General features: G+C 38.0%; 1 protein-coding gene across 1 annotated transcript in view; it reads left to right on the forward strand.

The window, feature by feature from the left end:
- The window catches only part of TRPV4 (transient receptor potential cation channel subfamily V member 4), a 1,138,869-nt gene that overhangs the window by 1,073,173 nt on the left and 43,823 nt on the right, over positions 1 to 21,873 (forward strand). The window contains exon 12 of the mRNA XM_044068503.1: positions 2,147 to 2,213. Coding sequence (XP_043924438.1) covers positions 2,147 to 2,213 — 67 coding nt within the window. The remainder of the gene's footprint in view (positions 1 to 2,146; positions 2,214 to 21,873) is intronic.

Raw genomic sequence — 21,873 nt, forward strand, 5'->3', positions numbered from 1 at the left:
ACAAAGGATCATATGTTGTTAAAGTCATAATGGAGAACTGTAAAAAGCGGAAGAATCTAAGTATGGCATGGATAGATTACAAAAAAAGCATTTTACAGCATCCCATACATCTGGATAAAGGAGTGCTTACAGATGTGTAAGATACATCCTATATTGATCAATTACATTACATTTATCCTATACTGATCAGTTACATTACAGTGACCATGAAACAGTACAAATCACTTTGGAACTATGTCACAATAAATGACAAATTATTATCCCAGCGATAAAAATTCGGGGGGGGGGGGGTATTCCACTGTTGCTTTTTTATCTTGGCCTTACTTAACAGATTAGGTCATGGTTACAATTTGGCCCCCAGAGGATGATTTAAAACTGTATAGCTCATCAGATGAGGGACTAAAACCACACAACTGCAAGTGGTCAAAACTTTTTCAGATGATATAAGACTGTCATTTGGTCTTGATAAATGTGCAAAAGCAACCTTTAAAGCGGGAAAGCTGCAGCACCAAGGAAATATCAGTCTGGGACACGAATATTATATAAAGGAACTTGAGCAGGAGGGAGTATATCAATATTTGAGAACTGATGAATGATTGACAGTAAAACATGAACAAATGCGAACAAAACTCAGTAAGAAACATTTTAGAAAACTAAAATTAGTACTGAAAACAGCCCTGAACAAAGTCCAAGCTATTAAAAAACGATTTGCTAGAGAAAACCAAAAAAAAATGCTTCATGCTTATGAAATGATATATAAAAATCACTATATACCAATATTATATATTTCTGGTTCTTTAGGAGGTATGGGCCTCATGTAAATTGATTACATGTATAGATTTGCAGTTGTATACTACATACATATCTGCTGACCTCACCAGACCCAAGCATAGTAAAAGTTTTAAAACATGAGGAGAACAAGTCTAAGATGACTTCCCTTCTTAGTCTAGCAGAAGCATATTGGCATGAGGCAGGAATGGAAATCAAACCAGAAGCAGACAAAAATCAGGCAGCAACTGAATGTGCCAAAAAACAAAAGAAAGAATATAAGGAGAAAGATCAGATGAGAAGGCAAGAAATGTGGAAAAGGTATCAATATAGTTGCAAGTGCAGAAAACTCCAGCAACAATATTATGTTAATCGGGATTCTATGTGGAAATTGTTAAGGAGAGGTGAATTTAAATCAAAAGATGAAAAGTTAATATTGGCAGCCCAGGATAGTGGACTACATACAAGTTGGTTTAAAAAGTCCATTGAACATGTGGGAGAAGCAGACAAATGCAAATTATGTAAAACAGAACTGGAAACAGTCTCACATCTTGTTGCTGAGTGTGATACACTAATGGCAGAGGGCCTATATACTGAAAGGCATAATAATGAGACAAGACTGTTGCATTGGGGGTTGTGCAAACATTACAATACTGAAGTAGCTGAGATGCATTGGAAACATGAGCCACAACGTGTTATAGAGAATGATGATGTTTACATCACATGGGATTACCCATTACCAATAGTAAAGACAAAAGTAGCACTGATCAATGAAATTGCTACATCCTTTGATTACATTGTCTTATGTACAGAGACACAAATTCATAAAATGCTAGGATTTACAGGCAAAACCTAGGGTAATGTGAAGAAGGATACCTAAACAGTTCCAATAGTAGTAGGAGCAACGGGTCTCTTAAAAATAATTTACAGTCATATTTACATATACTACCAATACATGTAACTTAGCATGAATTGCAGGAGGAGTCAGTTTTGGGTATTTTATGGGTGCTGCACAGGGCACGTTTGGCTAACATCAAAGACTGAAACAATATTAATCTCACGAACCTTAGTCATACTTTGACTTGGGAACTGGGGTCCTTTCCCATCATGGTATTAGAAACCCAAAAGACTTGGAGAAATTAAACCAAGAATGCAGTTAAGGTGTCACGTTTATCACTTGAAACAGACAATATTTGCCTGTGCTTAGGGTACTTAAAGCTTCATCTCAACCTCAGAAACTTTGGACAGATTTCATTTTTTTTTTATAAATAATGTGATTGTGGAGGTATTTAGAGGAGTACTGAGTCACAAGCAGAAGTGAATAAGGTGTTTGAAGCTGTACAGCCAGATACTGATGGTATTTTTTCTTTATTTACAGATCTTGATGAAAGACCTCATTCGATTTTTGTTGGTATATTTTCTGTTCATGATTGGATATGCTTCAGGTGAGTATGCCATGGAGTTTTGTTTTCTTTCCTTTTAAGGTAGTAATGTTATATGGGCCATTCATACCTGTGATACTGTCAAATAAATGATGCAGATTATCATCATCCATAAAATAATATCTGCCCTTTTGAAAACACTACTCATATTCATTGATTCATATATATTATTTCTCAGATTTAGGAAGTGAAAAAATTAAGAAATAGGATTTCAGACTTTTGGCATTTATATTTCTTTTATTTTCTAAGTAGCCCAAACGAAATGTCAGGTCTTGTCATTTTTAATTCTGTGTCCAGTTTGCATAGTTATCTCCTCTTGTTCAAGAATTTATTGGGTAGAATATCAAGACACACTCTGTTTGGTATCTACAGTGTGAGCATAACAGTTGTAGTAAGCTCCATTATGCAGTGTGGTGTGCATCACTGCTGAGTATGAAACAGTTGGGATGAGGGTCAGCACTAAGGTTACCGCTGTCCCAGGAGAAGAGTGGATTGCTCTCACTAGGTAAGGAGGGCTCAACTACTTCTTGTGGAGCAACTGATTAGTGGCCTTTGGGTTCTGCTCATGTGTGAGAGAAGAATGAAATGGGAGATGAACCAGTGGCCAAATGCAGCAGTACTGCAGGCATTGCACTGGACTGTGGTAGCAAAGTGGGAGCTGAGTGATAGGACATAGATCTTACCAGTCAATGTGTTCCATCCTCACTTATGTCACAAACTTTGAATAGTGACTGAAAGGGTGAGATCACAGCTGTGGGCTTTGGAATTGAGCTTTTTTGGGGGGCTTACTGGGCTAACTCTCCATGACAAGTCAGAAGCTCAGCAATCAGGGAGAATGTTGGAATAAGGCCACTGCTCCTCAGGACTGAGAGGACCCAGTTGAGGTTGTGGGTACCTGAAGAGGACACTGCCCACGAGAAGGGTACCAGGTACAGCCCACTGTGAGGTGGCCATGTAGCAGACCCAAGATATTCTGGATGGATCTCTCTCAGCTGACTTTGGAATGCCTTGCCATCCTCCAGGAAGACTGTTGCTCAAAGGAAGCCTGTTCTGTCCTACCCAGTATGCCAGTACAATGAACGTCATCAGGACAAGTGTCTCAGAATCTCAATAGATGGATAGATTACCCTCTTTGTTTATGTTTACATATGCAGAAAAAAAACTATTTTCTGTCTTAATATTACTTGATGTGGTGCACCATTTTAAGCATTTTTGCCTTCCATTTTTCCTTTAATCTAGATGTAATTAAGTTGACCTTTTTCTTGTGGGCATATAATGTGTCATTAAATTGAAACAAATTATAGAGCTACTTCTTGAAATGCTTAGTATTATTACAAATGTAAGTATGGAAATCAGTGTCTTGAGCATCACAAATTAAAAATAAAGACAGAAGTACATTTCGAGAAAAGATGCCCTTTGGTTCATAACAAGGACTGTGTAACTTTTGCAGCTACTCTTTTGCAGTTGACTTCCACATTCACCAGCATTTACTCGGCCTGTCTTGGGACCTTGTAAGTGTAACAATATGTGCAGGATACCCAGTTGTACTGTAGTCATTCTCCTAGTAAGTGGCATTTTCAGAGTTAAACTGAAGCAGGACACCACATATTGGGTAAATGATATGTTTTATTTCTTTATGTCTGCAAAGTTTACACATCCTAGAAATTGGATACATTGTAGTATTTGGTGTAGGTTACTCCTAACTCATCTGTCATTTAGAAGAACAAAATTAAAGCTGGTTTCAAGATTTAAAGGTACCATAAATGAACGAAACAATGATGGTGATGACGATGATGATGATGAAGAGTAATAGTAACCTTTTTTAACTATGGTGGCTCCTTAAAGGAAAATAGAAACAACTCTCGGGTCACATTAATGTCAGGATGAACTGACCACTGATAATAAGGAAATTAAACAAGTAGTAGGTACTGTCTACCTGTACTTAAGCAAAACACAAATCAGTACAAGAATGTTTAAATGAGTCTTTTTGAGTGTTGCTGAAGGGGAAGCATCTGTTATTTCAAGGAATTTATCTTTGTTTTCATACGAATGGAACTTAAGCTCTTCTGCTCATCATCATCGTATGATCTAGTAAAATGGGTTAATTGTTTTGTGATGTCTAAAGTAATTATCTTAATTTTCAAGAATAAAGAGAGGAAGGAAAGACAGAAAGAAGCATTTTCTATTTAAGTCTTAACAGCTTTTAAACTATTATACAAAGTAATACTGTGTACAACTGGAATACATTTGTACAGCAGAATTTTATGGATATCCACAAATACAGTTTTTGAAAGATTCTACCTTATGTCTACAATGAAAATATTTTTTTCTTCTAAAGTATGTATGGCATGTTACCTTTATTGAGGCAATTAGTACAGCACACCTTGATACACTCATTGGTGTTTTCTGTGAATGTAATAAAATAGTGCTGTTGGATTGGCATGTGTTGTTTGGATAGAAGGCAGAAAGTTTTAGGTTCAAGTCTTGCTGGACTGGTATTGCAAGTGGAATCCCATGGGGCTTGGCTTTTATCTCCCTCATTGTTTAATCTCCACAGGATAACTTTATTATAAAAAGATACAGTATAAACTATTACATTTGCTAATAGCAACACACTTAAGTTTTATTAATGGTCGATATTGTATTCCATTAATTCCCAACTTCTCAATGCCCATTTGGTTAGGCTTGTGAGACTAAGCAGACAATCTGTTGATGTTTTACGTAGCAGGTAAAATCCCATACCCTATCCCCTAAATACTGTAACTAACTTTGATGTCACCAAACTTACAGTAAGTTAAATTGGGTTGTGGTGAGTTGCATGTTAGAGTTTCCTGGCTTGGCTTACTGCCCTATGATGAATCTGGCATTAGTGGAGCAAATGGTGCCCACTGGCAGTGCAAAGAGAATAACTGCAAGTCTTGGACAAGAAAGCATTTAAGGGCAGTGAAGGTTAATATGTACTAACTGTAAAAATGCTGAATCTCAGAGTATTTTCCCCTTCTTTGGGGTACAGCAATCTTGGAGTTATGTATAAGCAGCACAGGCCTGGGGGGCACAGTCTCCCATGTTGGAGGGTGGCCTTCCTGGAAAGATGCTTTAGAGGTATTGCACTGAGTTTCAGCATTAACTGTTATTTCCAGGAATCTTAATTTAATTTCCAGAGTGTTGGGACTCACAGTATTGGTTCTTGCACTTCTGATAGGGAGATGGAGCAAACAGCAGCCTTATTATTGTCAATTATTGTTAGTATTAAATCAGATGACTGGATGGGTATGCGCAAATTTACTCCAGGATTGTCCACTGTGGCTGTTCTGGAGAAAGGAGGTACTGCTTGAAGGGGGGGGGGTACTGGCAAGGTGAGAATGTTCATGAGTCTCAGTGGCCTTGCAATATCTATGACTCTGTGAATGTATAACAGTCTTCCAACAACAGCAAGTTTACAGTAAATTTTGAGATTAACAAAATAATGAACTTGCACCTTTGATATGATATTTAATACTAAAAGCGTAATTTTGTACATTGAAAATTCAAGTCAGAAAATACAGTATTGTTTATATTATCACTCCAGTTATTCTGTAACTGCACAAAGATGTAGGTATGGTCATCTCACTCAGCTTTACTTTTAACACTCAAACTCAGATGAAAATTAGATTGGCTGATTCTATCCTTATCTGTTTAAAATAGATTGTATAGATCTGGTAGAAAGCAAGTTAGGAACTGTATTGTCACATTCTTCAAGAACTGTTAAATTCACTAAGTGCCCTTATTGAAGGAATCCTCCACCTTCCAAAATATGGGTTACATGCTCTAACCTTGAACATTTTGAGCAGAACCTTGATAAGTCTTATGGTGATATTTAATGTACAAGTCATTACAGGCTGTATAACGGTAGGTTGACAGTCAGGCAGGGGAGTGTCTGGCTTGCCTGCAGATAAACTTGACATTGGACATGCATCAGATTTCTGGCTTACAAGAGCATGACTTTGCAGCCATTGCATTCCTGTGGTGTGTGCTGGACATTAAGTGACAGAAACATTGGCTTGGGTGGAATGAAAATAGTAGCCATCCCAGGCAAAAGGTGTTAGGGGGTGAGATTGGCAGATACCAGTCAGGTGAAGGTGCAGTACCACCATTCATTTCTTTAGCATTTCTGAATGGATTTCTGTACCGGCATTTCTGAATGGCAGTATAGAAGTTAATCTCTGATGCTGCTTTTCTTTTGCTTCTGCTGTTAGGACTGAAACACTTCAAAGTTTTCTGTGGTGTAAGTTGTAGCAAGTGGCTTGATAAACATTTTAAAAGTAGAAGAGTTTTTTTTTTGTTCCGCAACTTAAGAGTTGGGAGGAGTTTTGACGTGGTGCTGCTTAGTAGAGAGGCAGGCCAGATCAGGGAAGAGTTGTAGGGTGCCCAATTGATGTGCAGCACTTGGGGCTAGATGAGCCAGTTACGGCTGTTTTAAGGGTAGTATACATGTGTCACCACAGTGTGCTCTACCCCATCCATTCTGGGGTACACAGACAGAAAGGGTGACTTGGAGGTGATTAGCTGGAAGTTTCAAATCGGATATGATTGCACATTGTGTCCATATTGATGCATTCTCAAAACACACCTACCATTCACACCCCTACCTGGCCCAAAACCAGACACACAGTAGCAGCAGAGATGGTGTGAGAACTGCAGGGGCCCACCTTGTGTATTCAGATGTAAGCTGCAGAGAAAGTGTTTATGTTACTGAATTACAGGATGGACACTACATGACATAGTGACCTTAATTTTTTTTCACATAATTTTTATTGAGTTTTTATAAATACAAATGCATCAAAAATGTTAAACAATATAAAAAATCTATATACAATGTCCATAATAGAAGTAACTTTGTCAATACATTCACATTTTATCTAACAATTTTTTAAGTTTTAACTAAGCTAGTTTTTTAGGTGTCATTCTTGTAGTTCTTAAAGTCACAGTCATTAATTTTCTATTACAAACTGTATTGGCCAGTGATATAAATTCCACAAAAGGTGCAATTTTCTTACTTTTCCAGTTTGAGGTAATGTTTTTTTCTTGCTATTGCAAGGAGGGATCAGAGGAGGTGCACTTGTGTACTTGGAACATACACTGGAATCGGAGCATTAAATAATAACAATGAATCAGTGACTTCACATTTATCCGACCACAATGCTTTAGTAAAGGATTTGAATTTCAACCAAAAGGGAATTACAGTGTTACAATTTATAAACATATGTACCCAGTCTGCATATTCTGCTTCTTCACATCTCCAACATAATGATGTCTCATTACCTGATATTAATGCCATTTTTTGGGGTGTGAAAAAACTTGTATGAATAAATTTCCATGTTTAAAATTTTCCAAAAGGGAGATGTAGTTTTACTTACTGATTTAAGTATTACTCATTTCTCTTTTTCAGAAAAGCTAGATTTATTAATTTTTTCTGCATAGTTCCATAGGGACTCATCTGGAGCTGGCAAATCCATTTGCAATATCCTATATAACCGTGACACTAATAGTCCATCATTTGTGCATAGTGTGTTTTTTTAGCCTTTTTTGAGTATTCAGCTAGGATTACATCTCTACAGTGTAGAAAAGCTGATATAGTTTGTTTTAGAGTCCAGCAGCCGAAATCTGATGTCTTTTTCGTCACAGAACATTGCGCGATGATGACAAAAGTTCAGAGGTCGTATATTTCCTGTTTTCATGAAGTAAATCATCTGGGAAGCTGCTATGAGTGAAAAAAACAGCTATACTGCACTTGAGACACTAAATAGGTGAAGCTTTTTGCATTCTAGCAAGAAAATCATCTCGAGGACACAGTTAGCAAGATTTACATCTGTTTATGGAGGGAAAAGGAAACGAAACATGCACAATCATTAGGATGAAGATAGAAAAGAAACTGTTATATCAGGGACTTGTGAAATATCAGAACTGACAATGCTTACCCTGTTAATGGATACAGTAAATAAGGCAATATGTTTTAAAACACATATACTTGGTTATAAGTATAAAATATCAGTTTATACACATTATTACTCCCATTACCATCCTATTATAATAAATAACAAGTCAGAGTAAACTTGGCAAATGTATTTACACTGTCCCCTCCCCCATGTATTTCCCAGTGTACAACACTATCAAGTTAAAAAAAAAAATACATTATTACTTTCACCTTCTATCAGCAGTTTTACTAAAAGGATCTAGTGCCTCTAAGATGTTAATAGCTTGGTATTATATATATTTTAATGTGCATAAGGGCACATATAAAATACACAAGCTGTTGACAATACACTAGTGACAGTATTTATACAAGGTGCCACTCCAACAATCAGCAACTAGATCATGACTGAACTGCTTGTTTTTATATAAGGCTTTATATATATACATATATATATATATATATATATATATGTATATATATATATATATATATATATATATATCTATATATATATGTGTATGTATATAAATATATAATATATGTAATAGAAGAAGCTTTTTTACCTTTAAGTTAGTATTTGTTCATTTGGGTTCATAGTATTTGGATAAATTCTGTCAGATGAGTAAGGTTACAAGTGACAGTAAAAAAAAAAAACATTTACTTTCCTTTCAGTTTTTTCTTGGTATTTTTATCATTTGTGAATGAATTACCATTGATAGCTTGTCTTTTCAGACTATGTAATGAAATGTACATATCTTCTAATTTATCCAACACTTTATTCTTTCTGACAAACTTTGCTGCTTCTTCGAGTTTGTTGAATATTTTTTGTCCATCTGAGAGAGTAATTTTAATTCTTGCAGGGAACAAGATCTGAGCTTTTATATCAACTTTCTTCAAGCTTTTGATGCGAGGGACAACATTCTTTCCTTTTTGTTATTGTAGTGGAGGTATAGTCATTATCAAACCTTATATTTTTCCCCTCAAGTTGTATTGGATTTCCCGACCCCAAGCTGTTCTTAATACTAAGTCCTTGTCCTGTGTGGATAAGAATGTAACTATAATAGATCTCACTGCATTAGGGTTTTTAGAAGTAGATGTGCTGGATAAAGACCTGTGGGCTCTCTCGATCTCAAATGAGAGAGACTCAGAAAGGCTTAACATTTTGGGCAGCCATTCATTTAAAAACTGCACCATGTTATTTCCTTCCATCTTCTCGGGTACCCCCTATATTCTGACATTGTTCCTTCTTGATCTGGACTCCAGGCCTTCGGCTTTCTCAAGTAAATGATTATTCTTTTTTAGGAGGAAATCAGTGTGGGTGTCACTTTCCATTTGTCTCCCATCAATGTCATTTACAGTTCCTCTATGTCTGCTATTTGTTCTGAATGTTTGGTTATAATTTCCTTCAGGTCTTCTGTTTGTTTCTTACTTTCCTTTTTCATGTTCTCCATAATCTTTTCTAAATTATCCATCTTCACTTAGAGATCCTGGATGCTGGAAATTATTGTGTGAAGTTCCTTTTTCATGGAACTGTCCTGAGGAGAGGCTCTTGTGTGACTCATAGCTTTGTCCAGTTGTACAGAGCTACAGTACTTCTGACAGGGAATTTTTTGCTACAAACTCTGAAAGTTTAATTTCTTCTTTGTAGATGGTCCACAATACCAAGAAGTATAACTCGTGGCGAAAATTTTCAAAATTATTTAGGTTAGAACCTAAAAATCCTGACAGAAACAATCTTTAGAGACAGAGCATCAGAGTAGTGCTGCTAACACTTAGGCATCTTGGCCACGCCCCCGACCTTAATTTTTTGATAAGATTGTAGCGTCAAAGTGGTTAGACAGTCCTTCCATCAAATGCTTCTGGGCAGGGAGTTTTGCCTTTGGGAAGTGTGTATGCTTTAAAGTTGGGCATATGCATTTGAGCTTATTTTACACACACACATATATATATATATATATATATATATATATATATATATATATATATATGTATGTATATATATATATATATATATATATATATATATATATATATATATATATATATATATATATGTATGTATGTATATATATATATATATATATATATATATACATATATATATATATATATATATATATGTGTGTGTTTGTGTATATATACATATATATATATATATATATATATATATATATATATATTTATTTATTTATATTTTGTGATTTACCCATTTTTCCTGAAGAGTTTTCTTCTGAGTTGGGAGATCGAGTGGCAACATACAGGCATTTTGTTGAACCCTACAGGCTGTAGTGCTGTTTTTCTAAGCCTGAGTCAGTGCTGCAGCATATCTTTACCCAGCAGCGTCCTGTAAGCCCATCTGTTACGTACCTAAATGCCTCTCTGATGGTTTCAGGTTACTGCAGTAGCAATTCATCACAGCACACTCCTACTCCTTTTACTTTTTATAACATTATCAAGTGTTTTTTTCTGTCTTTATTTTATTAAAACTGAGGTAAAAAATGTACAGTGATGTACATGAGTTTTGCAAACATTTTCTGCCATTTAATTTTTTTGTATGACTACAAACAGAAACAAAAACAAAAGTAGAACAGACTTTATATGTATTGTTTATTTCAGTTAAACCAGATTTATATGCATATGGTAGAATCTCTGGGTGTTGCTGACCCATTATTTCATACAAGTGCATTGAGTTTTGGTTTATAAACATGCCCCATACTTGGTCTATGTTACCAAACATAGAGGGTCTGTTCTGTAGATGTGGAAATGCTAACTTTATTGAGACACTTCTTGATGTGAACAGCAGAGGAAGGTTTGAGTTTAAATTACTGAGTAAGGTTATATGTACTAAAGAGGGAATGCAGTTTTTAACCATGATTCATTTTGGTAGTGTATATACTTGGACACACAACATTTAAAAATGCTCTAGGCAGTATAGAATTGCTATAAGTTGACAAAAAGTACAGGAATTGAATAACTCAAACCTGTGTGAGCCTCTTGGTCTCTGACTGTTTCAGTGAACATTACAGAAACATTTACTAATGGCTGAAAATTCAGTGGCCAGTCAGATGTGTGCATTTTTCTCGTGAGTCAGGGTAATTTACTAATGGGATTTAACTACCTCATGGGATGTTTATTTATGTATAATTTATCTAAATGAGAAGGTGAAGGTGTAAGCATGTTATAAACAACATGCTTCATTGCCTTCTTATGAATTTATAATGTGGCACTACATTATTTTAATTTTAAATGTGCCTGCAACTGACACAATGATGTTGAATTAAAGTAGTAATTTCATTATCCTAGACAGAAACCACTCAAAAGTGCATATGTTTTCCTTGCACTAAGGAATTCAGCTTTGAGAAGAAGTTTAAACCTTCAGCCGTGTCATTGCAACTCCAGAAGGATGCCAACATCAGTTTCAGTTGCTATATAGCACTAGAATCAGGGACAAAGGCAAAAATAATGGGGGGGGGGGGGTCAAAAACCCCAAATTAGGGACACATTTTAAATATCGTTCCTATCTCTACAGAAAGTTGATGGAATAACAGGGTTTACATCAGCATGCATTTTCTGAAGGATATAAAGTCTGAAACTCAAATGCCTGTCATTATTTAGTGATTGCAATCCATGATGATTTGTTAGAAAATCACCAGTTTTACAAGTGACAGACCAAAAATATGAGGCAAAAGTCTGGATACTTGAAAGGTGTACAATATTAGTTATGTTGTTACCATTACACAGTCTGTAGTGGGATGTTGTTGTTGAACTATATTTACTTTTGTTTGATTTTTTTTTTTTTATAATTTGCCAACTGTGCATATTCAGAGGGGTTTATATCTATCGAACTTAAAAATGCGAAACCTTAAAATGTCAAAGGAACAGATCAGTGAATTTTGTTCCCATGGAAAATAAATCGCTGATCCAAAAAAAAAATGTACAGGCAAAATAAAGTGGAGGGCTTCACCCCCCTAACTTAAATATACCAACTCCGAGATCGCACCACAGTGGAGAAAACAGCAAAGTCCGGAGAATGGTCCAGCAAATTTTTTTTTTCCCTGGGAAAAAAATCGATATTCCATGCCTTCGACATTTTCAGGTTTCGCATTTTAAAGTTTGATAAAAAAGCATTCGCTATTTTAAGCGTTCACTCTTCTGATAGGAACCCTTTTCAGTGATCCTATGACGGCCCTTTTGAGTTGTGACTATGAACAAAGAAAAAAGATTCCATTCTAAATTAATTTGGTCTAATTATAGATGTTAAGCATTATATCAATATTTATTTTTTGAATCGTGTTAGACTAACTTACACAGGTAAAGGTTTGCTGTGATATGGGTGGTCTTTATGTGATTGCTCATAGTGGGTTATGGGAGTTTGCTGTTTTCCCCACTTTTGTGCTGTCTTAGAGTTGAAATATATAGTTAGCAGGGAGTGTGGGGTGTGCAAGTAGTCTTACCCCCTACAAAAAACTCTGATTTATTTATTTTTTTTTTTTCAGTTTTTTGTTTTTTTTTTTGTTTTATTTGCTTTAGATTAAATGGTTTTAGATGTATTGATCGTAGTCTAAGTGAGTTTAGACCCCAAAACATGCAGTCGAACTCATATAGCAGAGTGGACAGATCATAATATTGGCAAAATTAACAACCATGAGCAGTTGGGTACAGATGTTTCATTGTTGACACATACTTGTTGACAGTTCATGTACTGACATATTAGAGCTTTGTGAAGATCCAGTGTAATCAGGCAACTCATTCTAGAGCTTGGACCAGTCAGTCACAAAGCTTTGTTGCTTGCTGGAGATTAGCATAAAAATAGAAACAGAGGATATGCTAAAGATTGATATGAAGTAAAGGCTAAAAATAGCTAGTTGACAAATCAAAGTGTGAGCAAAGAAATATGAATGGCAATAGAAATGCAAACTTCTGACTAAGGCAGTGATGCCACCTGAAAGAGAGAAGGAAATGAAATTGTGCAATTTGCTTAGTATCATTTAAGTACAGCACAGCTACAAGTGGGTTAAGAATGTGGAGGTATATCTTGTTTGGGGTAAGAATGCTTCTTTCCATAAGTCTTGTAAGTTTATTCTGTTGAAATAATAACTGCTTTGTGGCTCATTGACTGTGAAATGAGCAGTCTTGTTGTCAGAATAAGGAAGCTTTGCTTGTTGTTGTAACCGTGGGAGAGTAGACCTTTGTTTTATCATCAGCAGAATGTCATGCCACTCGGGCAGGTGTGAGGCAAGTTCAGAGCTTTCCCATTGAGCAAAATGGCAAAAGTGTACATGGACTCGAGTTTGGTTCTGGTTTGCCAGACTGCTTAGACTGGAGTTTAGGATTAAATTTAGTTGGTCCATAGAACACCTTGGCACACGGCACACTTGCCAAGATGCAAAACCCAAAGTGTGACATTCTATTAAGTGATATTAAGTGAAGAAGCAGATGCAGATTGAAGCCAGAGCAAGTAATGATGTGTGCTTAACTTTTACCAGATAGGTTCTATCAAAATTGTGTCAGAAACCACTGCCCAATGATGCTGTGCAGGCAGCTAGCATTTTTTCTTTTAGAACTGCAGTACTTGGGAAGTAACACTCAAGACCTAGTTATGATTTGGGAGTTATTCTCACAGTAAGTTTACTAGTGTGATTGTTTGTAGAGTAACTCTACATCTGTTGTAGGCCATTCTCTAAATTCACATGCTTAGTAATACTTAGTTGCCATTTCTGGTCAATCAGGAGAGGGTGCAGCGTGCCCACCTCTGATGTGGAGGTAGTAATTTATATGCTAAGGGCCCATGCAAGGCATTCAGGGTGATACACTCTTGCTGATTATTCAAAAAGGCAATTTGAAAGGTGCTTTGTACCCATTAGAGATCAGGGCTACCCAATGATTTCTAGTATTTTTTCAGAGTTTGCTGTTGTGTTAGGGTGCATGCAAGTAATACAGTTGCAGCAGTGTTTACACTGTACAGTGGTGAACATACTTAGATCAGCTATTTTTTTAATCTATTATCACAGATTTTCAACTGTGGTTTGAACATTCTTCATCTGTGGAGGTACATACAAGCAGTAGTACAATTTAAAGTTTACAGCTCTAGTTTAATGTTGTGTCCCTTGTGCGAGGAGTGGTAAATGGGCAGACAACAAGCTCACTTATTCTGAACATGTGTTGTCATATCTAAAGCTAGGAGCAGTGCGCATGAATTACATTACCCATTTCCACAGTAGTGATGTCAGCGTAAAAGACAAGACAGACATTTATAGATTATGGGTGCCTGACTGGATTGTTTCAGGGGAAGCTATGCCACAAAATCAGTTAAGAGTTAAAACTAGCATAGTATCTGGGGAATAGAGCCCCAGTGTATTTTTTGCTGGAAGCAAATGGATGTTTCCACATGTTTGGAAGATCATTTCATCATAATTGACCTATCTGTACTGAAGCATAATCGAGCAAGGCAATGACTGACTTTACAAAAAGTAGGAATCATCTATTATTTCATTACAAGAACGAGGCAGACATTTTGTTGTGAACTGATCTTGATAGGAAACATGACTGTAATATGGCTTATCATGAGTCTAGTTGACGGATGGCTGTTGTTGAATACCGCCATCAAGGATTTTCTTGTGACCACACCTGTGATACTTCTGTTCTGTCTCTCTACTTAATGTTTTGTCTGTACTTCTTGACATAGAATGATCAGTACTGTTTTTGGGTGCTGCGCATGTTAACTGGGATACATTCAGGGGTTCCCTTCTTGGGGTGACTCATGTTAAAGAAGACAGAGCATCCCTTCTTGGGGTGACTCATGTTAAAGAAGACAGAGGATTTTGCATTGTCTTTGAATCCTTGCTTCCTTCTGATACTTGCTAATTATTACTTTGCTATACCCTTTTTGACAGTGAATCCCACCCATTATGTTTTCTGTGTCATTTATGCCTTAAACAAGGAATTTGTGGTCATCCCACTGCACTTGTAAACAAACAAAGAAAATAAACAGTGATGCCTGCTTTAAGATTTAAACCCAGATCTGAATTCATAAAGCTTATGGTGTGTACACCTTCTGGTAGACTTTTTTCTATTCAGAGGCAGCCATAACATAGTGCTTTTGCACAAAGACATGTAGCAGCCCATTGGGCTGTCTCCACAGCCATTCTAGATGCTAATGTGGCAGTCCAGGGTGGAGGTATATGCTAATTAGCGATCTCAATGGAGGTAAATACTGGAGAGTTTAGAGTTAAGGTATGGTTAGGAAGTGAATGCAAGGGGATAGGTTTTGTGTGTGTGTGTGTGTGTGTGTGTGTGTGTGTGTGTGTGTGTGTGTGTGTGTGTGTGCGCGCGCGCGCGCCCGTATGGGTGAATGCGTAGTGTTTGAGTGAATGCCATTGGGTGGGGAGGGAGCTATTTCCTGTCTGTGTGGGTATGTGTGTGTGTATGTGGGGGGAGTCTGTGGTAGCTCTCACACTTCACCTCACCCCTAGGCTAATGCACAGAGAAGTGTTTGGCGGGGCCAGTCACCAGGGTTAATTTTTAAAAGTTGTGCTTAAGTGTCAGTTAGAATGGGGATTGAGAAGTGGGAAGGACACTGGACATCAGGGATAATTCTTATTTCTAGGCCTTAATGGAAATTAACAGTATAGGGATAGGAGGGAAATGCTAGATACCAGGGATAACTTGAATGTCTCGTGAAGCAACACGTAAACAAAATGGGAGTTAGGGGTAGGGGAAGCACTAGACACCAGGGATTTCTTTTAAAAAATATAATTAAAAACTTAATACTGAAATGCATATGGCGAAGGTGATTTGAATTGTGCTCCCTTTACATGAGAAACTCTTGCATTAGTCTGCTGCAGTAATTGATGCATTAGTACAGCAGATGTTTGTATAATGCCCATGCGCCTAAGTATATATGTAACAATACCTGTAACGTCATCATGTACAAGGGATGGACAGCATTAGGAATACTGTTCAGCCTCATAAGCTTTTGGCCTGAAGTACATTTACTGAAGGATATGAAGTGTGAAACTTGAATAATCATTCCTGAATTATGTGGCAGGGGAAAAGGAGAGATTGTGGATGTTCTGACAACAGCGACAGGCATGGAGTGTGTGATGTTTGTCATGTCTGTGTGGGAGAGTGACTGAGGTGGGAGAGATGCCTGTGCTTACGTGAATTTGCAGCTGCAGTTAGCTACTATGAGAAATGCTGATCTGCACTTCGCGATAACTAACTGTGATTCAGTGAAATGCAAATTAGCTGATAATGAGGTCTTTCTTCATTAAGGCTAGTGTGCCTATAAATTGCAAAAGAGGACATTGTGTGAACAGGCCCTTTTTAGTGTGAGCTGCACTGTTATTGCTTGGGCTGTTAATGAATCCCTGGGACAGATTTACTAGAGTCTAAAATGAGCTCAAATTTGGTGTGGAGCCTGTGGATTGAGAGTACCAATTGATATTAGCGCTTTGCTGGAGCATTGTATGGAGCAACTGTCCTTAAATTTGGGAAAGAACTGTAGTACCACTGCAGTCGTAAACTAAAAAAATATATAGTTAACGTTTGCTTAACATTTTGTTTGTTATATTTTAGTTATCCTCTCACAATGTGGATTGGATTTGAGTGCTTTTATTTGAACTGAATTTAATGTATGTATAATTACAAAGAAAGGAAGACAAACCAAATGCAATTAATAGCACTTAACAGTAATAATGTTAACTAAATTACTATAAACACATCTTTTTACACTGTAGCATAGTTTTGCAAATTTTATTTCTAATTTTACACTGTATATTAATGTGATGGGCAATGAACAAAATATATGTTACTTATTGTGTTTGTTTTATTGAATAGGTTTATTGCCATAGAGGTTCTGTAACATTCCTGTTTATGACCCAAACAAACACACAAGGACAGGGAAAGGACTTAATGTTTACTGTTGTCTTCTGTTGATGTAAACTGAAGCAAGTAATAGATTGTAGAATTAAAAAGAAAATATTTTTTTAGTGCAAATAGGTACAAATCTATTGCATGCAATTACTGATATACATTAGTATTGGCAATGTGTTAATACAGGCTTTAACTATCACAGTCAAAACTATTGAACAACATAAACTATTGCATTGATTTTCATGTACTTTGAATTAAAATATAGTGTATTAGAATGCAAATCAGTGTTTCAAAATGCTGAATTTAAGTTAAGCCTCATTTTTAAATGAAGGAACTGCATATCACTATGGTTGGTTCCATTTCACAAGATTGTGACAGGCAGTAGGATAGTGTGGCTTTGTTCATTAGTCACATCCTTGCCATGCTTTCTGATAATGAGTCTCTTGTCTATTCCTCTCAGATTCCTTCTCCAGTAGAGTATGGTTCTGAGGAGGAAAAGTCTATCAGTTGTGATTCTCCTTTTGAGGAGATTTTATTTGATGATACTATTTCCAGAATGATGGAATTGTTCAAATGGGACTTTGCTCAGGTGTTTTGATGTTCAGAAGAGGTACTATGAGCTTCTGTAGATGGAGTCTCCGAGGCTCTCTGCTGTTCCGTCTGTCCTTGGTCTTCTGTTGGATGCTTTTTCCACTGCTTTTCAGGCTCCCAGTTCCCAACCCTCTGCTCCCAACAAACTTGGTAGGTTTTATAAAGTGCCTGATGACTGCAAGTTTCTTTATACGTGTCCCTCTGCTGACCCTTCTGTAGTGTCATTGGTTTCTGATAAGCCATCTAAATTATTGCCTTCATCTAAGTTGCTTCCCTCTGATAAGAACAACAGAACTATGGAGAGGCTGGGTAAGATGGTGTATACCTGTGCTACCCTGGCCTTTAGAGCTGTGAACTATCAGACACATATGACCAGGTATGTCTTGGCTGTCCTCTCTCAAGCTTGTCAAGCTATTTCATATCTTTCTGATTCTGAGGGGAAGGCCTCTGCTCTTGCCTTGCTTGGGACAGCCTCCCAAGTAGCTCACCATTCCATTAAATGCAGCTGTGAAGCAGCTGGTGCTTCATTTAGGGCTGCTTCTTTTGGATCTGTTTTGAGGAGTTATTCCTGGCTCAGACTTCAGACTTTGCCAGATGATATAAAGGCTAAACTTATGGATGCTCCTTTGGATAATAAGCATTTGTTTGGTGGTGCTGCTGCTGCAGAGTTGTTTAAGTCCCTACAAGAAAAGGGCACGGCCTTACAGGATTTGAAGGATATCCACTGGTGCTGTCTTGAGGTGGTTTAGCTGGCTGCATTTTCAGAGCCTCCCAGATGATGTTAAAATGAAATTTTAAATTCTCCTTTCGACTTGTTTCACCTGTTCCCAGGTTTCAGAAGAATTACCCCAACAAGGCTGCTTTTGTCCGTAGACAGTCTTGCCCTCCCCCCACAGGTAAAAAGGGTGGTAAAAGGGCTCCCTCCTGTTAAGGCTACCCAGACTCCTCCTACTCAGAAGCCTCCTATTCCTGACAAACCAGAAACTGTCTGACCTGCCCTGATGTTATTCGTGTTTCATTGTTGCAGTCATTACATTTGGGTAATCTTCTAGCAGGTTGCCCTCAGTCGGCCTGAATAACAAAGTCTTGGGTCCTGCGTCGGTTGTTGTCTTTTCTTCCATGACATCAGGTCGTCAGGGGTATAAAACATGCAGCCAATGCCATTTTATTCAGTCTTTCTTGCTGCACGGTGCCTGAAGCAGAAGCAGTTCGCAAGTGCCGATCGGCCGATGCCTGAAATTTTCATATTCGAGTTTCAGAACCGAAGTCTTCAAACTAAAGCTAAGTACTCCGTTGGGGAAACTTTTTCTTACTCCTTACCGATGTCAGTAAAAGTTAATTGCATTACTTGTGGGAATCAAATTCCTCATAAGGATTTTCATTTGTATTGTATTCCTTGCATAGGCCCAGATCACAACATGCCTTGCTGTCGGTTTTGTGCTAGATTTACCAACGCACTATTAAGCGTCGGTATATTTTTGCTTCTAAATATTTTGGTACAAAATTTAATTATCCTGAAATGTCGTCGGTTAGCAATCTGACTACCTGAGTTCACAAAAAACACAAAGAAAAAGACAGAGACAGACCGTCGAGGTCCAAAACTGACGACGAAGCTTGCTTCTAAGCCAGTCGCCGGTTCGCTGGTACTCAGTGAGGTGCTTCCGCAGCTCCTGATACTCGCTACTTTTAAGTTGCAGGCCTCTACCGAAACCCATTCGGAGTCTGGTATGCCGCGAGATTCTCAGAGTATTGAACCCGCGGATGTTTCTCCCTTGGATGGGTCCGGAGCCGTTGAGCAGGAACCGGCTTCTGAGGGTGTTTTCAGGCCTCAACATTTTTATATTAAACTGACACCAGCCTCAAAAACAAGGTCAAAAACATCTTCTATGTCTAAAAAACTTTCGCATCAGCCACGTGTTCAGGCCCCTATGCCTAAAAAACAGATGATCAAAATGGCTGAGGATTTAATTACCTTGATCAGGGGTTCCCAACCCCCCCTGCTAAGAGGCCTAGGCAAGGTACTGATTATGAATCTTCAGATCAGGTTTCTATTTCTTCTGATTCCTCTTCTGATCAGGAATTTTCTGTTCCACCCTATGAGGATTCTGATGCAGAGGAATCCATCCCATCTGCATCTCCTCCTGAGGATTACTCTTTTGGAGAGACTTTGCATACTTTAAGGGAACATTTTCACTGGGAGAGTCAGGACTTCTCTGATTCAAAAAGAGGCTTAGGGATTTCCTTCTTCTTCCTCAGCATAGGCCTTTGGTAATACCTCCTGTATTAGACATTGTTGATGATGTGTTTTCGGAATCAAGCATGGCTCCTGATTCCCTGCCTCTGGCTCCTAGTAAGCCAGACAGATATTACAGGGTTCATGACTCACATAAATTTCTATTCAAAAATCCTGCTGCTGATCCTGAGACTATTTCTTAGGGTCCCAAGGGTGTAAAGGCTTCTACAACCAAAAATCCAACCCCCTCTGACAGAGATTCCAGGGCGCTGGATAGATGGGGAAAGAAGGTTTATACGTCTGCTACCTTGGCAATCAGAGCCTTAAACTGCCAATTTCATATGCTTAAATATCAATAGCATGTCATGGGCCTACTGAAACAGAAAATTATGTTGATTTCTGATTGTGTGGAAAATAAAGAATTACAGGAATTATTGCATTCAGTAGAACAAGTTGGAAAGCATACTTTGCAATGTGGTTTTGATTCCTTGGAGGCCTCTTGCAGGGCTGCAGTTACTGGATCTGTGATTAGAAGGCATGCCTGGCTCAAGGAGCAAAATCTGCCTGATCATGTTAAAGCTAAATTGTTGGATGCCCCTTTGCAGCATGATACTCTGGTAATAAGGCAGAAGAGGTTTTAAAGAAAATAGAAGACAAAGCTAAATCTATGCAAACTGTAAAAGATTTCTTGCAAGTGCAGCCACCCAGGTTCAGTAGACACTGGCCTGCTAAAAATTGGTCCTTTCCTGTGTCCAACAGAGCCACTGAAGGCTAATCCAGGTGCTCAAAAGGCTCCAGATACCAATCACAGGGTTCTTACAGGTCAAAGCTATGGGGTGCCTCCACCTCCAAATCTGGAGGAAAGAAAGCACAACCCTACAGTAAGCAGTCTCAATGACTTTCCTCTACCATCACCAAGCACTTATCTTTTGGCAGCCCCTTGGGGGGAAAACTAGCACTTCATGCTCAGAAATTGGCAGTTAATTACCCAGGACAAGTGGGTATTAAACATAGTATCCCAGGGGTACAGATTTCATTTCTATACTTTGCCAATTCCAAACGGATGGCCAGATCTGCCACAAAACAAGTGGGCAGAGGCCCAGAAACAAGTCATGTCCCTCATGGATATGGGGGCTATTCAACCGGTACCAGAAAAGGAAAAAGAACAAGATTTTTATTCAAGACTTTTCCTGGTACCCAGAAAAGACAATTCATGGTGTCCAATACTGGACTTATTGATTTTGAACACGTTCCTGGACATTCCAAAATTCAAAATGCTGACTTTACAACAGCTACTGCCTATGCTAGGCAGGAATGCTTGGTTAGTAACTCTAGACTTAAAGGAGGCATACCTGCATATCCCAATAAGGGAATCATGCAGAAGATACCTCCGTTTCCAAGCAGGTTTTTTGCATTACCAATTCTCTGCACTGCCCTTTGGCTTATCTACTGCGCCCAGGGTCTTTACAAAGTGCCTGGCACCAGTAATTGCATTTTGCAGACAAAGAAGCATTCAAATTTATCCTTATCTGGACGACTGTCTCATTCAAGCAGAGGACAAGGACACTCTTCTTCAACATCTGGCATTTGTAAAAAGGCTTCTAGCATGCCTAGGGTACACCATAAACGAAAATAAATCACAACTGGTACCCTCTCAAATAATTACATTCCTGGGTGCAAGTTTGAATACAACTGCCCAGATAGCTTGCCTCACGCCAGACAAACAAAGGCAGCTGACAACATATTTCAAACAAATGGCAACAAAAACCCAGTTATCTGCAAGACAAATTCTGCAGGCTTTGAGGTTCATGGCATCCTGCATTCTACTAATTCCATATGTGAGACTGCATATGAGGAAACTTCAATGGTACCTAAAAAGTTTATGGAGACAACATTGTCGCAGTCTGGAAACAATGATTCCTCTCATTCCCTGACTACAACAGGAGTTTCTTTGGTGGGCAGCGACATGTCACCAAAACAAGGGACTGTCTTTCACTCTACCCACTGCCACC

The sequence above is a fragment of the Protopterus annectens genome, chromosome 4.part0, assembly GCF_019279795.1.
Source record: "Protopterus annectens isolate FY-2018-M chromosome 4.part0, PAN1.0, whole genome shotgun sequence".
NCBI lineage: Eukaryota > Metazoa > Chordata > Ceratodontiformes > Protopteridae > Protopterus > Protopterus annectens.